General features: G+C 49.5%; 1 protein-coding gene across 2 annotated transcripts in view; it reads left to right on the top strand.

Moving 5' to 3' along the window:
- LOC147677880 (B-cadherin-like) overlaps positions 1–11193 on the top strand; it is a 195939-nt gene extending 184746 nt beyond the window's left edge. For both annotated transcript variants that reach the window (XM_086945775.1, XM_086945776.1), the window contains 2 exons: positions 6939–7088; positions 9580–11193. In XM_086945775.1, coding sequence (XP_086801901.1) covers positions 6939–7088; positions 9580–9786 — 357 coding nt within the window. In that variant the 3' untranslated portion in view covers positions 9787–11193. The remainder of the gene's footprint in view (positions 1–6938; positions 7089–9579) is intronic.
- The last annotated feature ends 2127 nt before the right edge of the window (positions 11194–13320 follow it).

The following is a 13320-nucleotide window of genomic DNA, read 5'->3' as shown; positions in this document are numbered from 1 at the left end:
TCAATCATTAGCATGGACATCCTTTACACTTGCCACTCCATCCTCTGCCACAATGGCTAAAAACAATCTGGGGATGGAGCCGATGCCCATGCGCACTGTAGTCCAGGGGAGGAGCCACCCATCTCAGGATACTTCGAAGACTCTTCCAGGACAACAATGTGCGATCATCCGGACCCAACACTAGGTGGCGATCTAATGCAAAGATATGAATGTTAGCAGCCCTACATGCCAAGAACAGATGCATACTGGTAAGTAGCATATTCAGTATGGAGGGGTAGAGAATTTGACTAGCCTAAGATGGCTGCTTCGTTAGGCATGGTGAAGAGATTAGGATTGACTAGCCTAAGATGGCCGCCAGGATATAGAGGTAGGAAAGAGTAGTAGTCCTATGTTTGTTATGTCCTGAGATCAGGGATGCAGACAGGTTTCGAGAGTCCTGTTTCTGTCTTACTGGGAGGGTGGAGGGGAGTCCGTCTATTTCGGAGGGCCAAGGGGAAGGCAGTGCTTTTAGATTAGCTTTGTGAGGTCTAAATGGAGTCTAAATGGAGAAGTGTGGCTCACTGGTTAGAGGAGGCAGACCTGGAAGCAGAGGTCAGCCCGGGACCAGAGTTCAATTCCCAGCTCGGCGGGGTCTTGAGTCCTAAAATGTCCATGGACTTGACAATTCTCGCTCCGGTGCCTACTCAATTCACGGGTTCACACTCTGCGACTCTGGGCAATAGCTTGCTTAATCTCCAACGGCCCCTCGCGGCGGGATGCCTGGCTTTCACCTTGCGGATACCCTGCCGGGGTTATCTCACAGGGGAATACCAGGATGGGTTCCCTAAGCAAGCACTTAGAAACCGCTCTGTGATTTGCGCTATATAAATTCCTGTACATTTACATTTACAAGTGCAGTAAAGAGGAGCTTATGCTTTCAATAAGTGGAGATTTACATAAAGCTCCACAGGGAAGTTAGCTAATATCTGAAAGAAACACGTTAGTGTTAGATTCCTTACCTTAGAATATCCCCAGGCGTCAGTCTGGATCCGGAAACTTTTGCGTAGCAGTACCCCTGCGCGTCGGTAGGCGTCGTCTGCAGGCGTCCCCTGCGGCTCCGCGTCCGTCGTCGGCGTCGTGCGCCGTGATGACGTCGCTGGAGTATATAGACGACACCGCTTCCGCGCGCTGATGGCAGTTCTTCTTTTTTCCGCGCCAGTAAGCGCAGATCCGCACAAGAAGTCGGGGCGTCGTCATCGTACCCCCAACTCCCCCGCGACGCGGCCGGGGGTTCTGGTGACCCCAGCTCCGCGAGAGTCGCCGGCGCGGCCTGCCCCATACCCTCCGGTCCCTGGGCAAGGTGCGACGCCTGAGGAGATTGAGGCGTTCCTCATGGCCATGAGGGCGCTCACTTCTCCGACGGGGCCTACGGTGCCTTCGGGCCCAGTGCTACCGTCTGGGGGCCCTGGCGGTTCGGGTGCCCCGGTGCCGCCGACTACTCCGACCCCGGCGCCGCAAGGGCCTTCGGGGTCGACGCCGGGTGGTCTGCCGGCCGCTCCGGCGCCGATTCCATCTGGGTTGCCCCAGACACCGCCCCCGCGCGGCGCCGGCTCCGGGCGGCGCCGTCCCCATTCCTCCCCCGAATCCGGACGCCGAGTCGAACCGACGTCGCTCAACGCTGGGCTCAACGCCGATGGGGCCTGTGAACCCCGAGGAGCCGGTCTACATCGTTGACTCCGAATATGGAGATGATGAAGAGTACGGGGAAGGTTGGGAGGGGTCTGAGGACCCTCTGTCACGTGAGTGCCAGTATGACGTGGACTGGACAGGTGATTTGGGGGGATGCCAGTGGTCTGGACGACTCACCTAACCCTGGCTTTGTCTCTCCTCCTTCCGTGGCATCAGAGGAGGGAGCTGCTTATTCAGTGGTGTTGAGGGCTGCCAAGGCCTTACACCTTGAGCTCCCCGTCGCAGCCGTGAGGCCTAACCTCCTCACTGAGGTCTTCAAACCGCAGTCATGCCCACAGAAGCCACTGCTGCCGTTTAATGAAGCCTTGTCAGACGTTCTGTTGGGCACGTGGTCCAGGCCCTCTTCAGGTTCGCCTGTTGATCGGAACGTGGCCAGACGCCACCGTCCTTGTCCGGACGACCCAAAGTTCCTGTCCACCCATCCCACCCCTGAGAGCCTGGTGATCCAGGCCTCTACTTCCCAGACCGCATTCCCGTCGGCCCGCCCGGGAATCTAAGAGGTATGACCAGTATGGCAAGAAGGTATTCTCGTCCCTGAGTTTGGGACTGCGGTCTTGCAACACCGCTTGCCTCTTGGGCCGCTACACCCACTCTGTGTGGGATACGGTCGCGGACCTGCTGCCAGAATGCCCCCTGGAGGTGCGGGCGAAGCTCGGCAAAGCTGTGGCTGAGGGCCGAGATGCAGCAAAATATTCCATACCGTGTGGTCTTGATACGACCGACTCGCTGGGCAGAACTATGTCAACGACGGTGGCGATTCGTCGTCACGCCTGGCTGAGATCCGCCAACTTTTCGGCAGATGTCCAGAATGCTTTGATGGACATGCCGTTTGATGGCTGTCGCCTGTTTGGTGACAAGGCGGACCACGCGCTGGAACGCTTCAAGGACTCCAGGGTCACGCCCAAGTCCTTGGGTCTCTCGACCCAGCGTCAGCAAACGGGTTCGTTTCGCTCCTTTCGTGGCCACGGAAGGGGCGTCCCCACACGTGCTGCCAGCCAAGCGCCGCAACAGTCTTTTTAACGCGCTGGCGGCCGTGGAAACCGCCGTGGAGGCGGTCGGGGTCAACGGCGGGGTCAGGCCACACCTCCCCGCAGCATCTGCCTTCAAATCCTCCTAGTCCGTGCTTTCGGCCCCATGTGACGCCAGTGGGTGGCAGGGTTCGCCATCACCATGCTCACTGGCGCACAATTACATCGGACAGGTGGGTGCTGCAACTCGTCCGAAGGGGCTACTCCCTCCCCTTCGAGACCACTCCTCCAGCCATGCCACCGCAGAACCGTGTGTCGGGGGACCACTTGACACTTCTGCAGGAGGAAGTTACGGCCCTCTTGGCCAAGGGGGCCATCGAGCGCGTTCCTGGGCCGGAAGTAGGGCGTAGTTGCTATTCCCACTACTTTCTGGTACCCAAGAAGGACAAGGGGGGCCTCCGTCCTATCTTGGATCTTCGGATTGTCAACGGCTTCCTCCGGAAGGAGAAGTTCAAGATGTTGACTTTGGCTCAGGTCTTGGCTGCTCTAGACCCGCAAGACTGGATGGTAGCGTTGGACTTGCAGGATGCGTATTTTCACATCCCCGTCCTGCCGGCCCACCGGCGTTACCTGCGGTTCGCGGTAGGCCAGGAGCACTTTCAGTTTATCGTGCTCCCCTTCGGCCTTACCAGCGCCCCATGGGTGTTCACGAAGGTGATGGTGGTGGTCGCAGCCCATCTGTGCAGGTTAGGGGTTTCAGTCTTCCCCTACCTAGACGACTGGTTGTTGAAGGCGGGCTTGCCCCAGACAGTCGTCCACCACCTTCAGATGACGGCAGACCTCTTGCACGATCTGGGGTTCTCCATCAATGTGCTGAAATCACACCTGTGTCCCTCTCAAAAGCTCCTTTTCATCGGAGCGGTTCTGGACTCGGCGCAGTTTCGGGTTTATCCTCCGGAACGGCGGGTCCGGGATATACAGGCTTTGATTCCCATCTTTCAGCCGCTATCCCGGGTTTCGGTCAGGTTGACGCTGCGGCTGCTGGGGCTGATGGCTTCCTGCATCCTTCTGGTGCATCACGCCCGGTGGCGGATGCGGGCTCTGCAGTGGGACCTGAAGTTTCAGTGGGCCCAGCATCAGGGCAACTTGTCCGACCACGTTTTGATCTCGGAGGGCACTGCGAGACAACTGCAGTGGTGGCTTACGGACCGCGATTGGGTCAGAGGCAGATCCCTCTCCCTTCCCCAACCGGACCACGTTGTCGTGACGGACGCGTCCCTCCAGGGCTGGGGAGGCCACTTGGGGGAGGCGGAGATCAGAGGCATCTGGTCTCCGGCGGAGTCCCGGCTCCATATCAACCTGTTGGAGCTACGGGCGATTCGTCTTGCACTGAAGGCATTCCTCCCCTTTGTCAACGGTAGTGTAGTGCAGGTGTTCACAGACAACACCACCGCCATGTGGTACTGCAACAAACAGGGCGGAGTGGGGTCGCCTCTGGCAGTGGCTGGAACGTCAGGGCGTGACTTTGACGGTTCAACACCTGGCAGGTTCTCTGAACGCCAGGGCAGACTAACTCAGCCGTCGGTGCTCGATGGATCACGAATGGCGTCTGAACTCTGACGTGGCGCAAGGCCTCGTTCTGCAATGGGGAGAGCCTTGGTTAGATCTATTCGCCACAGAAGAGGACGCGCAATGTCATCAGTTCTGCGCGTTGGAGTTTCCAAGACGGCACTCGCACGGTGACGCCTTTCGGCGCGAGTGGAGTTGCGGCATGTTATACGCCTTTCCGCCTATACCACTTCTGCCCAGAGTGCTGAAGATCAGGCGCGACCGGGCCCAAGTTATCCTTGTGGCTCCAGACTGGGCTCGAAGGTACTGGTATCCCGAGCTACTCAGCATGTCAGTCGGTCCCCCGATCCGCCTGCCCCTTCAGGAGGACCTTCTGTCGCAGCAGCAGGGGACGGTCCTCCACCCGAACCTGTCCAGTCTCCACCTCCATGCTTGGAGATTGAGCGGCGGCAGTTGAGGCCATTTGACTTGCCTCCTGAAGTCTGTGATGTAATTCTGGCAGCCAGGCGTCCCTCCACGAAGTCGGTATACGCCTGTCGGTGGAACAGATTTGTGGCATGGTGCACAGCAAAGGCTGTGGATCCTCTTTCGGCCCCTCTTTCCGAGGTTCTTCTGTTTCTTCTCTCTCTCGTCCAGCAGGGCTCTGCTCTGGGCACTATCAAGGGCTACCTTTCGGCCCTTTCAGCCTTTCTAAGGCTTCCTGATCAGCCTTCTTTGTTCAAGTCCCCAATTGTAACGAGATTCTTGAAGGGCATCGCACACGTGTATCCACCTGTTCCGTTTGTGATGCCTCAGTGGGACTTGAACCTGGTTCTGACCTTTTTGATGTGTGCTCCCTTTGAGCCCCTTCATTCTTGTCCTCTCCGTCTCCTGACTTTAAAGACGGCTTTCCTGTTTGCCATCACCTCTGCCAGGAGAGTGAGTGAGCTCCAGGCTCTTTCTGTCCAACCTCCTTTCCTGTCCATTCACCCTGACAAGGTGGTTCTCAGGACTAGACCTTCTTTCCTGCCCAAAGTAGTTTCTGCTTTTCACATCGGGCAGTCCATCACCCTCCCCTCCTTCTTCCCGCCTCCGCATCCCTCAAAGGATGAAGAGCGGCTCCATCGTCTGGACCCAAAACGTGCGCTTTCATTTTATATGGATCGCACACGCCAGTTCCGGGTGGATGACCAACTGTTTGTTGGCTACGTGGGTGCGAAGAAGGGACGGGCGGTGTGTAAACGAACCATCTCTCGGTGGGTCGTTCTGTGCATCAAAGCGTGCTACTCTTTGGCTCGGAAGGAGCCTCCTGTTGGGCTGAGGGCCCATTCCACTCGGGCCATGGCGGCTACTACTGCCCTGGGCCGGGGAGTCCCTTTGCAGGACATTTGCCAGGCGGCTACGTGGGCCTCGCTGCACACCTTTGCGAGGCACTACTGCCTGGACAGTCAAGTCCGGAGGGATGGCTTCTTTGGCCGTTCAGTCCTCCAGGACTTTCTGGTGTAGGAATGTATTGGTTCGCAGACCCACCACCGGGGTTGGTATTGCTGGGGTATCTATTCTAAGGTAAGGAATCTAACACTAACGTGTTTCTTTCAGATGAACAAGTTACTTACCTTCGGTAACGTTATATCTGTAAGAAACATTAGTTAGTGTTAGATTCCTTACCGAACCCACCCATCCTCCCCGTTCTGCGAACTGATACCTAGGGTTAAGGACATCCCTTTCAGGGCCCTAGTTTCAAATGGCACCAGTGTTGGTTCTCTCATGGCTCTGCGATTTCTGGCGTGGAAAAGCTGTGTACAAAGAACTGACGTCAGCGCGCGGAGGCGGCGTCTATATACTCCAGCGACGTCCTAACGGCGCACGACGCCGACGACGGACGCAGAGCCGCAGGGGACGCCTGCAGACGCCTACCGACGCGCAGGGGTACTGCTACGCAAAAGTTTCCGGATCCAGACTGACGCCTGGGGATATTCTAAGGTAAGGAATCTAACACTAACTAATGTTTCTTACAGATATAACGTTACCGAAGGTATAACTTGTTCGTCTGGAGCTCTCTAGCAGCTGGGGGGGGGGGCTGTGGTGTTAAAACGGACACAGAAGGAGCAGCAAAAACAGACACAGAAGGAGCAGCAAGGGGGGGGGGGGTTGGCGGCAGATTTAGTCCGATTTCCTGGTCTTTTCTTTTAAATGTTTACAGACTTAACACTTATGTACATAGCACACTTCTAATTGAAAATTATTGGGCAGAGATGTAGAGGTTGGTTATGATCCATCTTCCGGATTGACAAGACCTAGTCAGATTTAAATGTAGTTAACTGCACTTTATTTGGACATTTGCCTTCTCATTACACTGATTCTGAAAGTGAGTTGTGAAAGTGAAGGCTGGTTGTGAAACTTCAGGGGGAAAACTTTGGGTTGGCAACAGTGAATGATTTTAGGTAGATTTTCAATTTATCTTTTAAAACTGAGGGTTTTTGGAGGACTGATTTTTATTAATATGCACTAATGTTGAGGTTTGTTGGTGCTGTCTTTACGGAGACCGCAGGTCTTCTCCCCACGCTTGTTTTAATTCAAAGCCTTTGAAAGACCCTAATTTATAAATTTGAAGGTGCTTAGTTTACATGCATCCAACTCCAAATATTGTGTATTATGCCTTACTTGTGCTGAATTTTCTTTGCTTTCTTGAAGGACTATGACCTCAGTCAGCTCCACCAAGGCCTTGACGCACGACCTCAAATCCTGCGTACTGATGTCCCTATCGTCATGCCTACTGCTCAGGCCCGCCGTCCGCCTGCCGAATTTGGAAACATTCGTGACATTGGTGATTTCATTGAGGAGGTGAGTAGAGCACTCCAGAGGGTAGTCTGGTTAACCAATTTGAAAGCCAGTGAAAGCGTGCAGGAAAACCATGGTCTTACTTCGGACAGGTCTTTGGAACCTTGTTAGAAAATAGGGTTGGTATCCTCGTTCAGAAATGTTTACCCGCTTGTGGAGCTTCTATCCGGACTATACCAAATATAAACGTTGGGGTGAGGGGCAAGGTCTAGACAATAGATTGCTACACCGCTTTTGTGTGAATGGCACAGAGACCATTGTCGATGTAACCAGTTTTCAAGTACATTCAGAATTTCATCCTGGCAAAGCAGAGCTCGGTTTTAACCCTGATTGGCTGATTGAATAGACTAAGGTTCTAAGGAGGTGTGGCCTGCTTGGGTCCGCATGTCCTGGTTGGTCGGGGAGGGGATGTAGAGGAGGCATCAAGCAATCACTTGAATTGGAACCAGTCTATCTCAGTCTGAACCTGGTTTGCTTAATTTACTTAAATTGTACAATTTTGCCACCATCACTTGTACTTCTGTTTTTCTTCCACCTGACTTATTTTGCGGGGCCTAGTAAGAGGGTAGTGCTCCCCTTTAATCCCACTCATTTCTCCACTAAAATACAATGCGCACAATGAAAGTGGATTTTGTTCATTGACAAAACTATCAGTCACATTGGGCAAGGATATTAAGTAGAGGGTTGGCACTTCTAGACATCCGTTTCAGCTCGGCACAATCTACTGCCCCATATATTTACCTCTCTCCAGGTTGTTGTATTTACAGTTCGCCCCACAGTGGCCAGTGCCTCTAGTAACACAGGACGATTCCTTTCCTTTATAAATCTGGAAGTTGAATGTTCATCTTTTAAGAGGCTGCAGCCGCCCAGTTAATGTAGCGGGTCACCATGTTTGGTTCTACCTGTAGCCCATCCATTCTTGACTCCTCCTTTCATCCACGTAAATGTGGGGGGCGTGGTTCAGTGGGTTTGTCTTGGGAAGAGATGCTGTGAACACTACCTTGAAAGACATTCGTACAGATGGAGAATGATGAACAGGGCTGTGGAGGTAGGGCTGGGTTTTACTTGCTGGAAAACCCGAAAGCACGTGAAAAGAAAAAAATGTTGTTCTACACTTAAGCTTGCACAAGGGGGAGGAGAGTTCAGATTAGGTTCCTGTAAATGGACTGAGCCCATTACAAGCAGCCTCATGAGCAATCGGGCTCCTGGAATGAGTGACTGGTAAGAGCGGAGAGATGCCTTCTAATGGATTGTATTTCCACCATTACTGTAAAAATTGCTTGCTCCTGGTAAATGGCGTCTCTGCATTAACAGGCTAATGCAGTGGTTTAATGCTCGAGTGAGTTCACAAATCCCTTGTGCTTTAATGCACTCATGGGGCTACATCTCGGTCATGCTGCCAAGCGGATTTAGAATGGGTTTGGGGCTTTATCTTTCCTGCCTCTGATTAGGTGCCCCAATGGCATCGCCCCCTTCCCGGATGGGTGATGCCCTTAAAGCTGACGCGGACCTGCACAAACATCTATCTTGGACAGAATGGATGAGGTGTAGCTGCACACATCGGATTCAGCACCTTGAACACCGGCTTTTTGACAACGCCCCCATCCATTCGAGACGTTTAAAGTCAAGGAGTGTCTCACCCTATACATTTGCTCAGTTTCCCCTGCCCTCATTTTTCTCACGCGTCTCCAGACTGGCATTGAACCTTGGGTACTGGGTATTTTTAGCCCTTAAGTTTTTTATGGTGGTGTTTGTATCAATTACTTGACATCAGTATAGCTACATACATATTAAAAGGGATAGTTAAAATAAGACCTGCTAAAAACGGTTTCTAAACATTAAGGGGTGTATTGTTAGTTGGTGCCATATAGCATCACAGCACCTTTAAGTAGTCCGAGATAACGTTTCAAACCTTTCCATCACACATCAGGCTTAAAGGTGACATTTTGCAGAGAAGGGTGTTCAGTAGGATGAATGTTGGTTTTAGAGTTGAGGTGCGATTACAGGTTGGTGGTGGTCGAGCATCCAAATAGGTTACGTTTTTTCTCAGTTTGAAGGGATGTCCATTGCTTGGCAAATTTGTGGTAGGTAGCTGATGGTAGCCAGTGTGATTGGATGCCTTCATATGTATGCTCAGTAGTCTGTCTTCATGGTTGTTCATGGTGGGTAGTACTGCTGTGACCATATTAGCCCACCCCTCAATGGCATGTCTGTGCTGGGCTTGTGCTGCAGAGTTGGATCTATTTTCTGTCTGAGGTAATGTTCTAGTTTAGTGCACGCGAGGATATATGCGCTCCATTTAAGGCCTATCTTTGGTGCGCTTCGTTGTACATTTGGCCAAAAGCAAACCATTATTGCTAATCTCTAGCTCATTTGAAGGAAAGATCATGATTATCTCAGTTAAATTAAAAATAGAATGAATAACTAGAACCACAAGGTTTGGCGGTGTAGGTTAAAACACTGATCCCTGTTTTTTTGTTTTTTACCCATCTAGAACCGAAGGACCACAGATAATGACCCCACAGCCCCACCATATGACTCCCTGCTGGTGTTTGACTATGAGGGCAGTTGCTCAGAGGCCGCGTCCCTCAGCTCTCTGAACTCCTCCAATTCAGATGAAGACCAGGACTATGACTGCCTGAATGACTGGGGTCCACGTTTCCGGAAACTGGCTGACATGTACGGAGGAGAAGAGGACTAGTTTGAGGGTGCATGCAGTGGTACTTTATTTTGCCCCTCAACTTTTAGCAGGTGCCTTTATTTCCACTGGAGACAATCTTGAATGATCGATAACTGAGCAATGTTATCCTCCTGGGTCAGATCTGGAGGAGTTTGTCTTTATTTCAACCGTGGCTTCTTTTGACTACAGTTTTAATGAATTTTGCTGCTGGCATGCAAGCGACCATCGCCAGTTTATTGCATTTCTCTTAAAACATCATGCATTTTTTGGGGGTCGTTTTTTTCTTTTTTCCTTATCCCGGTCCACACATTTGAAAGAAGCTGATCCTCTTACCATCAATGTGGACATTTTCGTGGTCTCTGGTCCAAACCGCTTCTTGTTTTTCATGTATAAAAGCTGTGACTGCTCCTGGATCGAGAAAATGCTTTTTAAGTTTTGTAATATAAAAGTGACCATTGCCTGGCCGTAAGCAAGGGGGTTGTCCTAGCTATTACATGCAGCACATTTCGGTCTGGGGGACATCCTTATGTCTGCATGAAGTTACTTTGATGGTCTTTGTTGCAGTGTCCAGGCCATGCAAGGACTTCTCTGATGGACTTTTTGTGACGTGAAATGTCAGTCTAGTTAACCATTTCTGGTGGACTATTTGACGTGGAATATAACAATCTAGTTAACCTTTGAGTAACATGTTTTTAGTACTAAAACATTGATTTTAGCAAAGATGGGTGTGAAGTTGGTACTTTGATTTGTTCGGCCACACAAACTGATTTAATTTGGCAAAAACCAAAGGCAACTCCCCGCCTCTTTAAAATTGTTTTCATTATTTAAATTGTGAATGAAATAGGAGTTAAGTCGTATTAAATGTGTTGAAATCAATTTATGCGCGCTGTGAAAACCTCCACATATCTTATTCCACTGCACACATCTGAGCAGTGTGCTGGAGTATGATGCCGTCATGCTCTTGAATGGGAAGACGGCCATTCTGTTTTCAGGAATGGTACTGTCCTACACATGAGAGCTGTGCTTCTTGGTACACTCGGACTTTACAAGTGCCCATGAAAGGTACGTGAAGTTGCACAGCTCGTGTGACATTGCATTGGCGCATTCTGGGGTGTGTTAGGCCCAAACAGTCATGTGTGAAGAATGGCAGTGGGCATCAGTTTTCTGTAACTACGCTAGTATCTCCAGTGGTATGCGGAGCACTGAGAGCCATACTATTATCACCTGTTAATGTCACTTCAAATTTGTTCTTATTGCTAGACAGCCTAGCAAATCTTGACGTTTTATATATATATCTTGATTTATTTATAGGGAATATTGTGTTTTATTGTATGCTATGAAGAATATTGAGATACTAGAAATAAAAACTATGTAAAGTGCCTAATGGAACTTAATAAAGGAGCATGATGCCACTTGTTTTTTACTTTATAGATTTGTGTTTTACTTTTTTCACAATTAAAGTCTTTAATTATTGCTTTGAAGTTTTGGGTGAGAAGTAGGGATTAATTTTTGTTTAGCTTCCAGTAAGATGGCGTTCAAGGCTTTACATGTTGGAAGAACAGATTCAAATACTTGTGGGTTTTTTCACGTACAGTCACTACTGAAAAGATACCTTAAGTGCAGAGTACCCTAATCGTTTTTGCACTGTATATACCCACAAATATCTGCCCTTTTTATCTGATCAAGTGAGATGGTCATTTCCCATAAATTCACATGATGTTGGGCAAACTTTTCTTTCACAGAACTTCCTCCTGATTACACTTCAAACTGATTTTTCTTTTTGATTTCATTTGCATAGTTACTAAAACCATTGCAATACGAAAGCTTCAATTAAAACCGTAAGAACATGATCAAATATAAGGTGCATTTATAGTTTCCATAAGCATTAAAAATGTAAATAAGTTGGATTAATAACAGTTAAAACGTCACTTTGGTGCTAGTGCAAATTGTTGCTGGTGTAAGGAATGCAGTCAGTGCAGAGTTTGTTGCCAAATAAGCCACTGCAATCGGTACAGAAAGGTGCTTTACGGTGTTTCTAAGATGCTATCCACAATATTGGCTACCCAGCTCTACATTAGTGGGAATGCCTCTTTCCTTTAGTTGGATGGATTGTGCTAGGATCCCGGTGTATAAAGCTGCCAGCAGTTCTGAATGACTAGGCCTACGCAGAGTGGTTTCTGGTAAGTCTGCTCTGAATCCCAGGTGAGGCTTGATGGTATGGTGGCATTTTTTGCTAGACTAATGCAAGAAATCTTACCAGTCTGCAATTTAGTTGTGGTGTTCCTGGCTCAAAGCATGCAAGAACTGCTTGCCTCCTTGAGCGAATTTCCCTATGATTGAAGGGGGATCTTTAGCAACTATCTCCTTTCCTGCGACCAGTGGTGGCTGGTGACTTTTCAAAGTGGTGGAGCAAAAATGTTAAAGGCAAGTTTGGCTTAGTGAGTGAGATTAGAAAGGATGATGGACATTAGGGAGATTTAGGGGGGGTGTTCTCCCACAAAACGTTTGAAAAGAATAAGAGGAAATAACACATTTCAAAACCAGAATTTCCACCTTTGCATCTCCACTCTAACCCTACTCAGCACCACCACTATCCCAGTCATAACATCTGGCGATTACATTATCTTCTCGATCGGGTTTTCACAGCCAGGATCACAAAATTAAAGCGCAGTTTAACGGATCTGCAGTACTGGAGTTCCAAGATCTGGTGTGCCATACTCATGCTCTCAGTGGCCTGCTGGACATTTGGTTACAACCACCATAAAAGTGGGGGTTTCCAAAAGAAGCTTGAGCAGGAATCTTTTTAAAAATGCGTGGTTTATGCAATTAAAGGAATGGTCTAAATCACAAATCCGGTCTCTCATATTCAGAAAAACTTACTCCACAAATATTGAGTGAAATTAGCATTAAACAAGTTTTTTTTTATCAGAAGCAGAAAAACATCACACAAGGTGCACTCAAAATTCTGAGGGACAGTGCCAGTCATTTATATTTATTGTAAGCCACTAAAAAACAATAGAAATCTGTACCAGAACTTTTTAAAATTCCAACAAGGTATTAATTTTGTCTTTTTTGCTGGAGCTTCTCAAAACATCATTCTACACCTGACTGTCTGTCTCCCTTTGCTAGGCAACCTTTTGCCTATGGCTTTGCTTCAGCAGTTTTAAGTGGAGCACCTCTAGGGCCTACGAGTTTCAGCCATAACTGCACCTTTATGCTGCTGCTAATAACCCACATGAGACCTTAACTCCAAGTGCTGTCATCAGCATGTAAACATTCACTCTAGGTTGCCTGCCACATCGGATCACACCACAATACAAATTCCATCATACCGTGCTCTATCCTTCATCAACACCAAAGCACTTTTACGTAAATCTTCTAGATTTACTGCAACCAACAAGCTGTCTGAGTGGTAGGGGACAGTGGTGTGCCTCCAGCCCACCTGCCTCACGCAGCTGCAAACAAAGGAACAAATAAAAGTAAAACAAACCAGTTGCTGACAGGCCCCATGGCGGCCGGACTTGCTTTCGCTCAGAGGTAACGGCCTCCCTGGAT

This window comes from Lissotriton vulgaris, chromosome 12, assembly GCF_964263255.1.
Source record: "Lissotriton vulgaris chromosome 12, aLisVul1.2, whole genome shotgun sequence".
In the NCBI taxonomy this organism is placed as follows: Eukaryota; Metazoa; Chordata; class Amphibia; order Caudata; family Salamandridae; genus Lissotriton; species Lissotriton vulgaris.
Note: the sequence above shows the minus strand (reverse complement) of the source record. Positions and strands in the feature narration are given on the sequence as shown.